Source organism: Muntiacus reevesi, chromosome 2 (genome assembly GCF_963930625.1).
Source record: "Muntiacus reevesi chromosome 2, mMunRee1.1, whole genome shotgun sequence".
Lineage (NCBI taxonomy): Eukaryota > Metazoa > Chordata > Mammalia > Artiodactyla > Cervidae > Muntiacus > Muntiacus reevesi.
This window is the reverse complement of record NC_089250.1, coordinates 203560880-203579122: the sequence shown is the minus strand read 5'-3', so window position 1 is coordinate 203579122 and position 18243 is coordinate 203560880. Positions and strand designations below refer to the sequence as shown.

General features: G+C 50.7%; 1 protein-coding gene across 1 annotated transcript in view; it reads right to left on the bottom strand.

Annotated features, from left to right (window-relative positions):
- KATNIP (katanin interacting protein) overlaps positions 1-18243 on the bottom strand; it is a 228755-nt gene that overhangs the window by 56641 nt on the left and 153871 nt on the right. The window contains exon 14 of the mRNA XM_065924545.1: positions 13182-13319. Within this exon, the coding sequence (XP_065780617.1) occupies positions 13182-13319 (138 nt within the window). The remainder of the gene's footprint in view (positions 1-13181; positions 13320-18243) is intronic.

Here is an 18243-nt window from a genome sequence, read left to right as displayed (position 1 = left end):
AGTTGAGGGTCCTCCTCTGGGCTCTCAGAGCTGAGTGTGCACGGGACCCCCGTGCCTACTACCTTGTTGCCCCATGTGCACACCTGTCCTTGCCCGGATGGAGGCCTTCAAGGATGGGGCAAGGGCCTATTGCTATCTATCTTAAGATCAGGCTCTGAGAAGTAAATCTGCTCCCTCTTGGAGCACCTGAACTCAAATACTTTATTGGGAATGAGATCTCAATGACCTTTTGTATGTTCCTTGGGAGGAAGATGGACAAAAACCCTTCTTTGTAACACAGTAACTTGATGAAGATGGTGGGGCATGTAACATTTTACAAGCTACATATAACCTACTACATGCCAGGCTGGGAGCCAATGACTGACGCCACCCCCCCCCCCCAACATCACAGAGGAGGAAGGACGGGGATGGGATGTGACAGACTGGGGGTCACTAACTGGAGCCCCTATAGCTGATCCTGGGCTGGTTCGGCCCATAGAGGAGTTAAATGTTCAGAACCAGCTGATGCTGTCCAAAAACTGAGAGCGTTCATATAACAATGTGCATTTGTGGCTTCTCTTAAAAATTTAGGCCATCTGGCAGGACGGGACCAGGGCAGGGATGGCTGCCCTAGGCAGGGCCTGGCTCACCAGGGACCACAGTGCCCCTGGATTGAAAGGCAGGGCCAGGTGGTGGGCACCAGACTGCCTGGGAGTCATGTGACCACCAGCAAGTTGTTCTGTGCCTCAGTTTCTCCATCTGTGGGATAGAGCTGACCACCATAGTACCCATCTCACCGCAGTTGGGAATAAAAAGCTGATATATGTAAAGTCCTTTGAATGCTGCCTGACACATAATACATGCTCAAGAAGCTGCCATCATTGTCTTGTACCAACCTACTGGCTGGACCTCTACACCCGCTGACACTGGTTGCTCAGGGTTAGGGTGGCTAGAGACCCCTGCTCCCCTAAGGCCAGGTGCAGTGACCCCCTGTTCCTGGTTCAGGTTGGCAGCAGGCACAGGAGAATCCCATTCACTCTAGGGTGGGGCCTAGAATTACTCCCGCTAATTTAAGTCAATACTGCTTGAGTTGGGATTAATAGACACATACTACTATATAAGGGCTTCCCTGACAGCTCAGTTGGTAAAGAATCCTTCTGCAATGCAGGAGACCCTGGTTCGATTCCTGGGTTGGGAAGATCTGCTGAAGAAGTGATAGGTTACCCACTCCAGTATTCTTGGGCTTCCCTTATGGCTCAGCTGGAAAAGAATCCGCCTGCAAGGTGGGAGACCTGGGTTCGATCCTGGGTTGGGAAGATCCCCTGAAGAAGGGAAAGGATACCCACTCCAGTATTCTGGCCTGGAGAATTCCATGGACTGTATAGTGCAGGGGGTCCCAAAGAGTCAAGACATGCCTTTCACTTTCACACAAAATAGATAACCAACCTACTGTTGGTTACGGGGAACGATACTCAATAATTTGTAATAACCTTTAAGGGCAGAGAATGTGAAAAGGAATCTATCTATCTATATGTGTATGTGTATGTGCATATATGTTTGTATCCATATACATATGTGTGTATTCAGTCACTCAGTAGTGTCCGACTCTTTGCAAACTCATGGACTCTAGCCCGCCAGGCTCCTCTGTCCGTGAAAATTTCCAGGCAAGAATACTGGAGCAGATTGCCATTTCCTACTCCAGGGGATCTTCCGGAGCCAGCAACCAAACCCGTGTCTCTTGTGTCTCCTGCATTGGCAGGCAGATTCTTTACCACTAGTGCCACTTGGGAAGCCCATCTATATATACCCATACATACACACACACACACACACACACACACACACATGTTAATATATAACTGAGTCACTTTGCTGTATACCTGAAATGAACACAATATTGTAAATCAACTATATTTTAATTAAAAAAAAAAAGATTCCCCTTGATCTGGTCTTAGGCCCCAGCTGGCAATTCTTGCAATTTTATCCAACCCAGCATGTACCACACGGGGGCCTTTCAGGATCCTGGCCTGTATGACACATAAAAGATGAAAGCGGGGCTCCTCTCCTTGAGGAGTTCACAAAAGCCTGAATAACTAGGGGTCACAGACTCAAATGCTTACAGTACCGCCAATGTGGGAGGGATGGGAACCGGGAACGCCCACCTACAAGTCTAGAGGCTGCAGGAGTCACTGGGCTCCAGCCGGCGGACACTATAGAGGTAATACTGCCAGCTCATCAGAGGCCAACTTTCCAACGTTGTCAAATGTTTCACAAGCTGTGCAGCATCGTGAGGGCCAAATGGGACCTGCCTGCAGGATAGATGTGGCCTGGGGCAGCTATTTGTTTGGGACATGGAAGACTCAGGAAACTGACAGATACCCTAGGGAAGCATGAAATCTGGTGTCCAGAAGGGGTGGCTGAGACCACCGGTAGGGGTCTGGGGCAGGCTAGGGGTGTGCAGGAGGCTGGCAGGTGAAGACAGACTAAAGCAGAACTTTGAGGTTTCCAAAGACAGGGTTTCTAGTAAGACTAGCTACGCATTCCAGGTGCTGGGCAGGGCAGGAGCAAAGTCACAGAGGAGAGAACAGTTTCCTGGGGACCAGAGGGGATGGAAGCTCCGTAAGGATGGAAGCACCAGAGAGCCCGTTTTGGGGTCTGAGAGTGGAGGACGCACATGTGTGCAGGGCCCACAGAAACACGGCAAGTGGGAGAGGTGGTGTGGCGTCAGGACCACGGGGCCACTGTGTCGGGGGCACATGTGAGAGTGATGGTGGCTGCGGCACCCTGACTCAGCTCCACCAAAGCTCCCAGGAGTGGATGTGACCTGATGCCACCAGATCGTCTAGTTAAAAGTCCCTATTTTTCATGGAAACTCACCAATTTTTAAATGTTAGTAATAAAAAAAAAATGGCAGAGACATTACTTTACCAACAAAGGTCCATCCAGTCAAAGCTATGGTTTTTCCAGTAGTCACCTATAGATGTGAGAGTTGGACCATAAAGAAGGCTGAGCACCAAAGAATTGATGCTTTTGAACTGTGGTGTTGGAGAAGGCTCTTGAGAGTCTCTTGGACAGCAAGGAGATCAAACCAGTCAATCCTAAAGGAAATCAATCCTGAAGATCCATTGGAAGGACTGATGCTGAAGCTGAAGCTCCAATCCTTTGACCACCTGATGCAAAGAACTGACTCATTGGAAAAGACCCTGATAATGGGAAAGATTGAAAACAGGAGGAGAAGGGGATGACAAGAGGATGAGCTGGTTGGATGGCATCACCAACTCGATGGACATGAGTTTCAAGCAAGCGCTGGGAGTTGGTGATGGACAGGGAAGCCTGACATGCTGCAGTCCACAGGGCTGCAAAGAGTCAGAGATGACTGAGCGACTGAACTGAACTTTGGGGACTTCCCTGGTGGTCCTGTGTGCGTCTCTGATAGCTCAGTTGGTAAAGAATCCACCTGCAATGCAAGAGACCCCAGTTTGATTCCTGGGTTGGGAAGATCCCCTGGAGAAGGGAAAGGCTACCTGCTCCAGTGTTGTGGCCTGGAGAATTCCGTGGACTGTCCATGGGGTCACCAAGAATCATATATGACTGAGGGACTTTCACTTTCACTGATGGTCCTGTGGTTGAGAGTCTGCCTTCCAATGCAGGGTATGTGGGTTCGATCCCTGGTCCGGGAACTAAGATCCCACATGCTGCAGGGCAGCTAAGCCTGCACACTACAACTGGAGAGAAGGCCGAGCACCTCAACTCAGACTCAATGCATCCAAATAAGTAAATAATTTAAAACACACACACACACACACACACACACACAAAAAAAAAAAAAAAAAAAAAAAAAAAAAAAAACCCCAAAGAACTTTGAAAACACAGTGTGAGCCAGCTGCAGTCTGTGAGCTGCCTTTGGTCCACCAGGGCACAGCCTCTTCCCAGGATGTCCAGGGCAGCACCTGCTGGCCGGGGACTGTGGTCACTCCCCTGAGGCGTTCTGCATCGGCGAGGCCCTTAGCTCATCCCCCGCCACTGTCCTGGCCCCACTGAACTGTGGTTTGCAGGGGTCCCCCTGGGCCCACCTGCCTGGACAAGAGCTTACGGGGGCAGACAGCATGTCTGATTCCCAGCCCCAGCACAATGTCTGAGTGTGGGGCGATCGATATGGCTCTGCCGATGAGTCAGATGAGTCAGCCGAGCGGGAGATGGAGGAGACGGCAGGCAGCAGGGGGAGCAGGAGCTGGACTTGGAAGGAGGCAGGTTCGGGCGGTGGAAACGGTAGGATCTAGAGATGACTGGCAGGGAGAGGCAAGAGGGGAGTGGAGGATTCAAAGGTGGGAGTCAAGTGCTGCTGCAGACAGCAAAAGGAAGCAGAGCCTGGAGCGGGGCTGAGGGGTCTGGGGTTGGGGTACCAAAGCTAGGACTTCGGTACGTGGCCGGGCAGAAATGCCAAAGAAAAGCATCCAGCGGCCAGGAGAGAAGCTTGGTTCAGAAATGAAGCCTTGGGGTAGGTTTAGATTTGGGAGCTGATGAATACATTCACCAGCAGGTGACTTCCACGTTCTTAGAGGAAAAGAAAAGGACCTAGTCTGGGTCTCATTTTCTACTTTCCCTGGTGATTTTTCCCTTCTTGGCCAGCACCCCAATTTTTCATTGGGAATCCACCCTTCCCTTGATCTTACTTCATGTGGATAATGTGGGCCTCATTCCAAGACGCAGCCCATGCCTGGCTGGTGGGCCCTAGACCTGGGGCTTTCTGCAAGGACTGCTGAAATCAAGAGCGACGTCAATGGGGACTACCACTTGGAACCTGAGAATGATGCCAACACAGAGGGAGGAGATTCCTGATGGCATCATGTGAACTCCTGGATCCTGCCATGCCTGAAGGCAGCCAATTCATATTCTCCTGTAACATGGGCCAAATAACACTTTTTTTGTCCTTAAGCTGGATTTAATTGGGTTTTCTTGTCCTTTGTTACCAAAAGAATCCTGGCTGATAACAGTAGTGTTGGGACTGAGAATTTTAATCAACAGATTCAGTTGATTAACTGAAGACTAACTCAGTCTTGGCCAAGGCAGGCAGGAGTGGGGAGAGGAGAGTTCTACCCTCTAGGGGGTCTGGGATTTGTCTTGTTGTCCTAGACTGGCCCCTGCACATGGGTGATCAGCCCTCCCTGCTTAGACATCTGTCTGGTCCCAGAAACAGCTTGTCCCCTGGTCTATGCAGTGCAGAGACACAGGCCTCAGCTTCTACCCTTGTTCTGCATCTGTGTTCTCATTCCTGCTGGGAGTACAATTTTGCCTCTGATTTCCAACCTTCTGGTTGGAGCCTGAACACCTTGTGGGGCCCCCTCTCTCAAGGTGGAATTCTCTGCTCACTTCTCTGTCCTCTGCTGGCTGGGGGCTTGCTTCAAACCTGAGCTTCCTGGACCTCTCAAGGTGACCATGCCTTACCTTCCCAAGCATGGACTCTGCACACAGACTTCAGAGGCTGCAGCCCACCCACCAGACAGCACCCTCTAGCAACTGACAGTGGCCCAGATCAAGGCCAAGGTCAACACCCAAGGAAGGCTCTTGTGCATCTGGGTCAGTGCCCTTCCTCCCAGCCACCCTAAGATGCCATCATGGTACCCAAGGGCTTCCCAGGTGCACTAGTGGTAATGCAGGAGACTTAAGAGATGCAGGTTCAGTCCCTGGGTCAGGAAGATTTCCTGGAGAAGGGCATGGCAACCCGCTCCCATATTCTTGCCTGAAGAATCCCATGGGCAGAGGAGTCTGGTGGGTTACAGTCCATGGGGCGGCAAAGAGTCAGACATGATGAAGTGACTTAGTACGCACACCCACACATGCTCGCCAGGCCCGAGGGTGCTCCCCAGGCCAGAGGTTCCCAGACTCTACCATGTGGTGGAGCCATCAGGCTACATTGACTCAGTTGCCCAAATGAAAGTCACATCTTTGACTTCAAAGCCATTGCCATGTTTGGCCTTGGTTTGTATCCTGATCCTAACAAATCAACTGTAGGGACTTCCTTGGTGCCCAGTGGTTAAGACTCCACTCTTCTACTGCCCTGGTGGCTCAGATGGTAAAGAATCCGCCTGCAATGCAGGAGACCTGGGTTCGATACCTGAGTTAGGAAGATCCCCTAGAGAAGAGAATGGCTACCAACTCCAGTATTCTTGCCTGGAGACTACCATGGACAGAGGGACCTGACAGGCTATAGTCCTTGAGGTTGAAAAGGGTCAGACACGCCTGAGCAACTAAGACTCTTCCACTGCAGGGGCTGAGGGTTCGATCCTTGGTCACGGAACTAAGATCCTGCATGCCACATGGTGTGGCCAAACAAATTAACTATTAAAATTTAGGCAATTAGAGATATTTGAATGTGGACTGGGTACTGAAGCATAATAATGAATGATTGTCAGGTATGATAGCAGCATCGGGATGATATAAAAACAAACTTCTTATCTGTCAGAGATGCATGCAAAAAATTAAAAGTGAAATGATATGATACCTACAATTTCTTTTTAAATGTTAGGGGAAGAGATGAAACAAAAATGGCAGAATGTAGATAACTATTGAAGCTGGAGAAGGGTACAGAGGTCATTATTGAACTAATCTCTTCACCTGCATTCATTTGAAAATCCATCCCTACCCCACCATGAAAGGTCTTTCTGAAAATGCAAATATTGCCCTGGGATGGGATGAACTGAGTCTACCCACGTGCATTCCAGAAGCACTGGGGCCCTCATCCAAGCCACCAAGATAGACTGTGGAGGCCCCAAAGAGCCTCTTCTCGGGGCTCCCCCTTCCCTCTGACTCTTTCTCCAAAAAGCAGTCAGAGTGATCTTTTAAATTCCTCAATCAGATTGTGTCACCCTTTGCCCCAAACCCTCTCATAATGATACCAAGAGCTGATCTTTGTATAGAGTTCACAAAGGCCAGGAATCATTATGAGCACTTCATATGTACTAACTGAACAATAAGCATCCCTATTTTACAGATGAGGAAACGGAGTCAGAGGGTCACAGAGTAACACTCCCAAGGTCACACAGCCAGGAAGAGGAGGAGCCAGGGTTTGCCCCAGCCATGCTGGCTCTGACCGTCTCCCTATTCTGCCTTCAAACCAGTGAGGTCCACATGACCTGGTTCCCACCCACCACTAGGACCTCCCCTTACACTCTCCTTTGTTCACCAGCTCAGCCTCTGCGTAAACTGGATGCTCCTGCCTCAGAGCCTTTATTCTTGCTATGCCCCCGCCAAGAATTCTCTTCCCACTTACGTCCCCATGGCTACTCCTTCTCAACATTCAGGTCAGGGATGCCTTTGATCACCTGTCCAGGGCAGCCCTGCTTCATTCTCTCCTGGTCCCTCTCCGGTTGCCAGATGTTATCATCTTCAGAACACTTAGCATTACTGGAAATGACACTAGTCATCTGCGCCCTTGTTTTTTGTTCCCTTCCTCATGAAAAGGGAGAGGACTGTATGAACAGGGCCTTGTCTATTTGTTCAACATGCCTCCCTGAGCACCAGGACTTGTGTGGTCCAAAACATGGTCACCAGCCACATGTGGACAATTACATTAATATTAAAATGAAATAAATTGTAAAATGTTGGTCTGTCAGTTACAGGAGCCACAATTCAAGGTCTCAGTGGCCACCTGGGGCTGAGAACTTGAATTGTTCTCACTGAACAGGGCAGAGAGAACACATTAATATCATCGCAGAAAGTTCTATTGGGCAGTACTGGCCTAGTTGACCATGACGAGTCACAGAAACATACCACCGGGTAAATCTAACATTCACTCACTCATTCATTCATTCAAAAGCTATTTCATTAGCACCATTTCCACGTATAACATATACCACTGGGTCCCGCTTCACTTGCTGATGTGACCAGGCTGGAGGCAGAACCTGTGTAGTGATGCTGTTGGCAAAAATGGTGATGACTTGCCTGTTTTTACTCAAGGGTGGTACCATGTAGCAGATTAATATGCTTGTTATTAATATAAAGGAAAACAGATGGACTGTGGGGAACGGCTGAAAGTCCACTTTTTGGATGAGTTATAACATCCTAGGAGAGACTATTGATTCTTTTCTCCTAGCAGATGTTGCTCTGCAGGGGAAGCCGTGCCGAGAAAAACTGCAGGAAAACCCACAGACCCCATCTTCCTGTCCCACCTCGGCCCCTCACTCCTCACTAGCGGGGCCAGTCATTTAATCTCGGGAAGCATCACAAAATGTGACAAACCTATTATCACATTCTCTTCCTGAGCCCAAGACAAACATCACTGATCAGTCACATGCACTAATCAATCCTGGATGCACCAGGAGGAAGGTTCCAGATCCTTCTCAAGACAGCACTCCAGGCAGCCACTTCCAAGCAGAGCTGGCAAAAGAAACACCAGTCTATCTGCTCCCTGGGATCTCTTTATTCTAAGTCCCAGCTTCTTCATCTATAAGGTGGGGCCTGACAACGTCCACTTGTAGGATGGGTAGGAGGTTAATTGAGATGATGCATTTCATCATCAAGCATCAAATGTTTACAGAGCAGGCTTCCCTGGTGGCTCAGTGGTAAAGAATCCACATGTCAATACAGGAGACACGGGTTCGATCCCTGATCCAGGAAGATCCCACATGCTGCAGAGCAACTAAGCCCTGAGCACCACAACTACTGAGCCTGTGCTCTAAGAGCCTGGGAGCCGCAACTGCTGAAACCCAGGAGCCCCAGAGCCCAGTGCTCCGCATCAAGAGAAGCCACTGCACTGAGAAGCCCATGCACCCCAACTAGAGAGTAGCCCCCGCTCGCCGCAACTAGAGAAAACCTGCGCAGCAATGAGGACCCAACAGAGTCAAAAATCAATCAATCAATCAATAAAATTATTTAAGAAAAAAATGTTTATGGAGCCCCCACTCGGGGCCTCACGCCTGCCCGATGCGCGCTCTGCTGGCTAAAACGGCAGCCGTGATGAATACCCACATCTGCCGGCCACCCTGTGCGGCTGCGTGAACCGATGCTGGCTTCCAAGTCCTTACCCTGCCCGGAAGTCCTCTCCTCCGGGCCGGCTCCGAATCCCCGCATTACCTAAGGAGGGTGAAGGAGCCCATCCAAGTTAGCCCGAGGATTTAAACAGGCAGCAGATCTTCCAATAAGAGACTCTCATTCTTCCAGCACCTTCTTTTCTTATGCTCTAAATAAGCCTTGGTTGGATAAGTGCCTCGCGTTGAACTTTGCTTCCTCAGATTCCCAGACACAAAACACCCGTCTTAACAAGCCGTGTCTACCGGGCTGAGCTATATTTCCTATAAACTCTCATTTTATCTCCTCTAAAACACACAGTAATAGCATTCTCTGGAGAATATTAAATCAAACCAACCTGCAGCTGCATTTGTGCTTTCTGCCCCCGGAAAATGCTGGCAACAGATGGGTGTGCGTTACGTAAGTGGTGGCCCTGCCGGGGCCTGCGGTCCTGCACGCGCTCCTCTGTGTCGGAACACCCGGAGTCTCTGATCCCGGCAGCTGCCGCCCCCCAGAGTGCCCGCCACAAGGCCCTGACGTCCTGGCCCTCTTTTCTATTCTCAGCACACAGGGAAGGCCGAGTGCAGGTTAAAGAAGAAAGGCAGGCTGCGGCCAAAAGAGATGAAGCTTATCTCCTTTGTAATCCAGCACAGAAAAATCCGCTTTTCTTGGCCTGAGCTGTATAGTCAATGACAGGGCCAGGCTACAGGGCCCTGGCTTGGGCAGTCAGTGCTGTTTCATTACTCATTCCAGAAGATGCTGATGACTGCCTGCCAGGAAGGGCTGGGTGGACTGGAGGACCTGGCCTGAGATGCTGGGAGCCCACCACTTGGGGCTGGGGCTCCATCCCGGGCCTGGAGGACAGCCCCCTACACACCCTGGGTCAAAGCTGGCCATGGGGGTGAGGAGGGGAGCCTGATATGCTCACAGGAACCTCCTCACTTATCCAGTGGTTTGGACTGTTTCTCAAATTTAAACTTTAGGCATTTGTTTTCTTTTAAAAAGCCGTAAATCAGAGAAAACTTTTTGTTACTTCACTGAGGGGGTGTCGTGTGTCAACAGAGCTGGCTGGGACGCTGTCCACCACATTAGCATCTAGATCCCCAGAGCCTAGCAGATGTTTATCTGGGAGCTGGAGGGATGGCTCAAGGGAGATGCGGGTTGCAGCCCTGGATCGAGAAGATCGCCTGGAGGATGAAATGGCAACCCACTCCAGTATTCTTGCCTGGAAAATCCCATAGACAGAGGAGCCTGGTGGGGTTAGTCCATGGGGTCACAAAGAGTCAGACACAACTGAAGTGACAGCACACGTCACTGTGGCTGGGTGAGTGGGTGGGTGGAGAACCAGCAGGAAGAGCTGCAGGAGGGGAGGAGAGGACAGGAAGGAGGGATGAGGCACGGGGTCTCCTGGTTGGCCTCTAACCTGCAGTATGACCTGGGGAAGGCATCCTAATCTCCTCTGCTCTAGGTCACTCGTCTGGATCTCAAGAAGGATGAGACAACTGTTTATGGGCTCTTAGGGGAATGAACTTTCATTCATTAGACAGCCATGTTTTTCTACTTGGAATAGAACAGTGGTGAAGACTCAGGCCCTGCTCCCAAGAGGCCCATGGAGTGATGGGGGAGGCAGGTGTGTATCCTGATCTAAGGGTGGTGGAACTAATTCATGTGGTACAGAGGTGCACAAGAGTTGGGGGTCAGGTGAGCACCCTGGAGAAAGCTATGCCTGGGTCTTCCAGGAATATGAGGCATAGACAAGCATCTGGAGTTGAGTGAGACAGGAGGGGCCGGGGACTAAATTTGTACCTACAAGGGAGGGGGGTAGAGAGCTCTGAGAGCAGCTGGCACTCTGGAGGGGGGCGTGAGCAAGGGGCGGGTAATGAGAGAGAGGCAGGCCTGACACACAGGGATTAGGGGGCCCTGATGTCACACTCAGAGGTCTGACCTGGATTCTATGGATCAAGGGAAGCCTTTGAAGTTTGAGCATTGGGAGGACTGATGCTGAAGCTGAAGGTCCAATCCTTTGGCCACCTGATGCAAAGAACTGACTCCTTGGAAAAGACCCTGATGCTGGGAAAGATCGAAGGCAGGAGGAGAAGGGGATGACAGAGGATGACATGGTTGGATGTCATCACTGACTCGACAGACATGAGTTTGAGCAAGCTTCAGGAATTGGTGATGGACAGGGAAGGCTGATGTGCTGCAGTTCATGGGGTCGCAAAGAGTCGGACACGACTGAGCGACTGAACTGACTGACCTTGAGGGTTTGAAACCATAGTCATGATCAGACCTCCCAGGGGCTACTGGAGACAAACCAGAGGCCTGGGCCTGGGATCAGGGAGAGCAGTTAGGAGGTCATACTTTTCCACACCTCTTTTCACCCAAGCATCTCCCTCCACCTGGAGATGCTTTCCCTTTTCTGTCTGGCTCAGGGCTTCTCTTCCCACTAGAGCTCTCCCTTCATACCTTCCCTGACCTCTTCCAGCTCGAGGTGGATGCTTTCCTCCAGGCTCCAGAGGGTGCAGTCTGGGAACAGCCAGCTCTGGCTCCAAGATGAATTTGGTTTGAACTGTATGGTGGTTTGGTCTTCCCAGGTAGCACAGTGGTAGAGAATCTGCCTGCCAATGCAGGAGGCTCAGATTTGATCCCTGGGTCGGGAAGATCCCCTGGAGAAGGAAATGCAATCCACTCCAGTATTCTCGTCTGGAAAATCCCATGGACAGAGGAGCCCAGTGGTCACGAAGAGCTGGACACGACTGAGCATGCACGGATATAGTGGTTTCAGAAATTAAGTTAGCTACTGCCATTTGCAAAACAAACTAGCTCAACTCAGATTTCCAGCTCCCTGGGAATGTTCAGAAGATCTAGCAGCACCGGTTGGCATTGCTCCATAGCAAACATTAGTTAAAAACTGAAAAACGGCCTGCCATTTAACTGGGCCATGTGTTGGCCAGTCTGCTGCACTCCCCACCAGGCCCCAGTGTCTCCCTAACAAGACTGAGGCTGAGAATTGGTTCCCATTTATCATCTTGATTGTACTATCGATTCCCTTATAGCCACTTATAAAGGAAAGTAGAATAGTTCATGCCCCCTTTCTAGCAAAAGAAGGGAAACCAAGTCCTGTCCCTCCTCACCGACTGAGTTCCCTGCAGAGTCCCTGAGGTTTCTGTTTGAAACCCATGGCACTCTGGGTTCAGCTTGATCAAGGTCTTCATCACACTGTCTCATTCATCTGCATCACTTGTCTGCCAGCTCTTAGACAAGAGATACTCCAAGGCGTAGACTGTGTCTTGATATCAGTATCTTCAAAATCAATCAAGAAACCTGATGGTAGTTAGGATGTGCTCAAGAACCAGTATTCAATGAAGGAATAAACGCAAATGAATACATGGAAGATAGCTTAGAGAAAGCAAGAATGAGGACCTGGGTGTGGGTAGTGGTGTGACGGTAGGAAGAAGGGAGGGGTTCTGAAATCAGAGAGGCCAAAGGGCACAGACATTAAGAGCCTGGCTGTTTGGAGTGGGGTGCACCCACCAGGAGCACTGTACACCTCGGAACTGGCTGCACACGCAGAATCCTGGGCCCGCCCTGGACTGGCTAGATTGTTGTTTTTCAGTCACTAAGTTGTGTCCGACTTTTTGTGACCCCATGGACTGTAGCATGCCAGGCCTCCCTTTCCCTCCCTGTCTCTCAGACTTCGCCCAAGTTCATGTCCACTGAACCAGTGATGCCATCCAACCCTCTCATTAGGACCTGTATTTAATCAAGATCCCAAGCGACTCATTGCGGATTATGGTTTGAGAAGTGCTGGCGAAGCAAATTGGCCTGGAGTCCAGTTGCAGGGGTTCAGATTCTCACTGTGACACTCACTGGCTGTGTGACTTGGGCCACATGACACAATCTCTCTATATGTCTGTTTCGGTATCTGTTAAATCGGAGCCTCAGTTCATGTTTCTCCAGTTCCCCTGGAGGGTGACCTGGTTCCACTTCCCCAGCCTTCAGCAGAGGCTCTGCTGCTGGGGTGCTCCGACAGTGCGAAGTGAAAAGCCCCAGCAGGAGCTGGCTGCACCCAGGAGGAAGGGCAGTGGGGCCACTCGGTCCTCATTCTGCAGCTTGGGGAATGAATTCCGTTACGGAAAACGCTACGTGCTGCCATCAGTCAAATGCTCAGTGAGGAACCGGAGCCTGTTACTTACGCCGTCAGCCGTCCAGTAATTCCAAATCTTGATCTTGGTTAGACCAAAGTCACGCAGCTGTCCCGTGTTGCGGATAACAAAAAAGAGCTGGAGCGGTGGGTAGAAGGGGCACATCCACAGGGAAGGGTCTTTCTTGCCCTGAAATGCCAGCAAGAGAAGAACGTCGTTATGGTTAGCACATTTCTGCCTTACTCCACAGTAATCTTCCCAGTTTTGGCTCAGTCTGTAAAGAATCTGCCTGCGATGCAGGAGACGCGGGTTCAATCAGGAAGATCCCCTGGAGAAGGAAATGGCAACCCCCTCCAGTATTCTTGCCTGGGAAATCCTCTGGATACAGGAGCCTGGCGGGCTACAGTTCATGGGGTCGCAAAAGAGTCCGGGATGCCCTGAGCAACTCAACCACCACCACCACCCACAGTAAATGAGCAGTGACTATGGAAACCAGGGAAGGATAAGGGTGGGAAGCCAGCCGCCTCCTGTACATCATCCCGGGTGGGGTCTTAGATCTCACCCCATCTGGATCGCTCTTGGGAGCAGGCTACTGACCCTCGACCCCGTCCCTGGTACAAAGCCACCACAGGGGCCCCTCGGCCCTGCCAACCAGACTGAATTTAAATTGCAGCGGGCTTTATTTTAATCAACCTAATCGGCTTTGCGGGGAGAGAGACCGGAGGGAGAAGGACGGGAAAAGAGGCACGACTTGCGCTTGTTTGATTAACCTGGCAACAGAGCCTTTGATTTTCTTTTGTAAAACCCTGTAGAATTTTAAAAATGTAAAAATAGAAAAGAAAGGGCCTGGCTCAGGCGTCTGTTGGGACGGGGCCATGGCACTGAGCCTTGGGATTTATTCTGTTCCCTTCAGGGTTTCCAAGCCTCGGGACCCCCGTGTGCAGCTTCCGCCTGCCGGAGAAGCTGCCAAGGCCACTCTCAAGGCCAAAGAGGCAGAGGAGCAGGGCAGTCTTGCTGGCATTTTCATTCACACCAACGAGATTTTGTATCATGAGCGCTTGAGACGGAGATGGAAAAGGAGAAACGGGGGTGGGGAGGGGACTCCTCTCAGCTCTGGCTGCCTCCCCTCGTCTCTTTGGGCACCTCTTCTGCTCTCTGTCTGGACAAAACTCACAGCTGCTCCCCAACATCTCCACGCTGGCTCGGCCTCTGAGCCTTCGTACAGGCTGGGCTTCGGCGCGCAATACTCTCCTGACCTGGGACTTCCCTGGTGGTCCAGGGGTTGAGAATCCGCCCGCCAATGCAGGGGACACGGGTTCTATCCCTGGTCCGGGAAGATCCCACGTGCTGCAGAGCAACTAAGCCTGTGTGCTACAATAAAGAGTTGCATCTGCTTGTTGCAACTAGAGAAAGCCCGTGCATAGCAACATTAAGACTCAGGCAGCCAAAAATAAACATAGATTAAAACACACGCACACACACACTCTTCTGTCCTTCTCACCCTGGGAAATTCAGCTCAAGTGTGTTGTCGCCCCCACGGTCACCTTTTCCCTTGACATAATCACTCCCCCATCTAGGTGCGCACGGCTCCTCAATATGCCTGTGGGTATCATTTACTCAGTGCCCCACGATTCCCTGTCTTCGTGTCTATGTCACACCCCCCTAACACACACACACACACACACACACACACACACACACACACACACACACACACACACTCACACTCAGCTTCAAGCTCTTCTCATTCATTCCAGAACCTTTAGCATTCAGCACAGTTCCTTGGCACCTGGGAAATGACAACAAAAATCTCTGAATCGAATTTTTGGAACAACAGTTGAATAAAGAAATAACTGAATACGTAAAATTCACCTGCTAATATCTGTCCTCTCATGGAAACTTTATTTTTCTTTCTTTGGCTGTGCCGCAGGGCCTGTGGGATCTTAGTTCCCCAACCAAGGATTGAAGCCACACCCCCTGCCTTGGAAGCTCAGAGTCCTAACCACTGGACCACCAGAGAAGTCCCTCACTGAAACTTTCAAGAACAGACTAAAACGATCTGGCCGGCAGAGCTATTTTGTTTAGCTCACTAAGTGCTGTTGTTGTTGTTGCTTTCTGAAAAAGGCAATTTGTTGCCAAAACTTAAAGATGGAAAATATCTCCTGCCCCTCAGAGATAGATGTCTAGCTTGTCTATAGACTTAGAAGACGTGGCAACATAGGGTCCCTGACAGCTGCAGCTGAGTACACTGCCCTGGTGGCCAGGCCCCCAGGCCCCAGCACTTTCTACTGTTCTACACTCACTTCACCTCCCTGGTTATGCTTTTGCCTGGCCCCTTAAATGCAGACATTCGAGTTTAGGGTCCCTGCTTAGGGGCTGAACAACTACAAATCCCAATAAGCAACGTGCATCTCTGACACTGGCTGAAGTTGCCCCGTTTGTTTAGAAGGAGCAATGCCCTGTATCTGAGGACATCTCCATGGGCTCCTGTCCCCAGGACCGCGCCTGCTACTTGACAGAGCGGAGAAGGGGGGATGCTGGCTGCCTTGGGGGGTCCGCTGGCCCCCAGGAGACACGAGGCGCAGCCTCCAGCTGCGCGGAGGACAGAGGTGGCTTGTCCCAGCGACAATGGTGCCTTTCAGGAGGCAGGACGCTGCTGAGATGAGTTCAAGGGCTTCTGACTTATCCTGGCAAGTTTCTCGAGCTCTGCGGGAACTTCTAGTGCTCTGGGCAGCTGCGAGGGGTCAGGACAGCACATCTCCAAACCCAGCGGAGATGTCTCATCCCTTCTCTGAGCTGGAGCCTGGAGTGGGTCGCTGAGGCTGCCTGACAATGGTAGAGACTGAAGGCTGATCCTTAGACGCCAGCATGGAGACTGTAATTGATTTCCCATCACATTTCTGTCAGCGGGAGGGCTAATCGTGCTGTTCAGAGTTGGAGAACATTAATCTGCAGGTAACTCTGAACCTCATTAGCCACCGGGCCTTCTGACTCTTCCTTTCCACTGACAGAGTGCCCGGGAGGAAGGCTGCTGGAAGCCGCCGAGGGCTGACCCAAGGCTCGCTGGGTAAAGCTCCAGGTGGCAGCCCAGCAGGCAGGGTGTCGGCTGTACCTGCCCATCGCAGGTGGTAATCAAGAGGGTCGAACAAGAATCAGCACCTGGGCACTGCTGCTGTTATTCCATTGGGTTCCCTCCAAGCCCTGGAAGCAGGGAGACGGACGGTGAGTCACTGAAGGAAGATCAGAGACCATCAAAGATGTGGTTTGCGCATGCGGTGGAGTGAGAATTTGTTAAAAGATAGATTTATTTGTCTGTGCCGGATCTTAGTTGAGGCAACCAGAATCTTTAGTTGAGGCATGTGGGGTCTAGTTCTCTGACCAGGGATCAAACCTGGTACCCCTGCACTGGGAGTGTGGAGTCTTACCCAATGGACCACCAGGGAAGTCCATGGAGTAAGGATTCAAACTTAGGTTTTTCATTTATTCATTCAATCATTCTGTCTGGGTTTGGGTTCCCGCAGGAGCAGACCCTGAGGCAAGAATTCCAGTAAAGGAGCTGATTTAGACAGGGAAGGACGAAGGAGCCAGTGTGTATCCACACTCCAGTTCCCATCATTGTATCCACACTCCAGTTCCCATCTGCGCAGGTTCAGGGCTGCTCCTGGGGGCTCCATTCCCCACCAGTTTGGACCTGGTGCAGGGGAAGCAAAGTGGGTCCTGGAGACGAGAAAACAAACCTGCCATAGGAGAGAGGTGTTTGCTGGCAGGTGAAAGAGCGGCCAGCAGGGACCACAGTGGGAGGGTGAAGGACCAGGGAAGGCACCAGCAGCATCTGCTACCCACTTGCTCAACAAATCCTGAGTGCGGGGGATCCTGGCCCAGACGGTCCCGGCTCTGGGCAAGCAGAGGAACCAACAAGTCACATTGCCCAGGGGAAAAAAAAATCAAGCAGGGGGGATACATTTGATGAAGCAAATACAAGAGAATTATTAACGGCCACCAGAAGGGCAATTTTAGAATTGATGGTCAGAGAAGGCCTCTCTCAGGAGGTCTCTTTCTAACTCCTAAGGAAGGTGCTGCTGTCTCTAACATTAACCTGACACGGATCCACACACCATCAGAGTGATGCTGGATGGCCCTCAGAAGTAGCCTTGCTTTAATAAGTTAGCATCTTAAAAGGAAACAAACTGGACTTCCCTGGTGGGGAACCTAGAGTCTATTATACAGAGTGAAGTAAGTCAGAAAGAGAAAGAGAAATACCGTATACTAACACGCATAAACAGAATCTAAAAAGATGGTACCGAGGAATTTGTTTGCAGGGCAGTAATGGACAGACAGACATAGCTAACAGACTTACGGACACGGGGAGAGGGGTGGCGAGGGTGAGACGTATGGAGAGAACAACATGGAAACTTACATGACCATATGTAATGTAGATAGTCAATGGGAATTTGCTGTATGTCTCAGGAAACTCAAACAGGGGCTCTGTATCAACCTACAGGGCTGGGATGGGAGGGAGGTGGGAGGGAGGTTCAAGAGAGAGGGGATATATGTGTACCTACTGCTGATTCATGTTGGGGTTTGACAGAAAACAACAAGATTCTGTAACACAATTATCCTTCAATTAAAAAATAAATAAATCTAAAAAATACTACCCAGAAGACTCCAAATAAAATAAACAGGTTATTTGAAGAAAAAAAAGAATCCATCTGCCAATGCAGGGGACACAGGTTCAATCCCTGGTCTGGGAAGAGCCCCCATGTGCGGGTCAACTAAGCCTACATGTCTTAGAGCCCATGATTTGCCACAAGAGATGCCACCGAAATGAGGAGCCTGAGCGCCACAATCAGAGAGTAACCCCCACCTGCCACAACTAGGGCAAGCCCATGCAGCAGCAAAGACCCAGCACAGCCAAAAATGAATCAATCTTTTAAAGAAGGGAATGAACTACTGATGCAACAATTTGGATGGGTGTCAATGGCATTATGTTGTTGTTAGTTGCTCAGTTGTATCCGACTCTTTGTGACCCCATGGACTGCAGTCTGCCAGGCTCCTCTGTCCATGGGATTCTCCAGGCAAGAATACTGGAGTGGGCAGTCATGCCCTTCTCCAG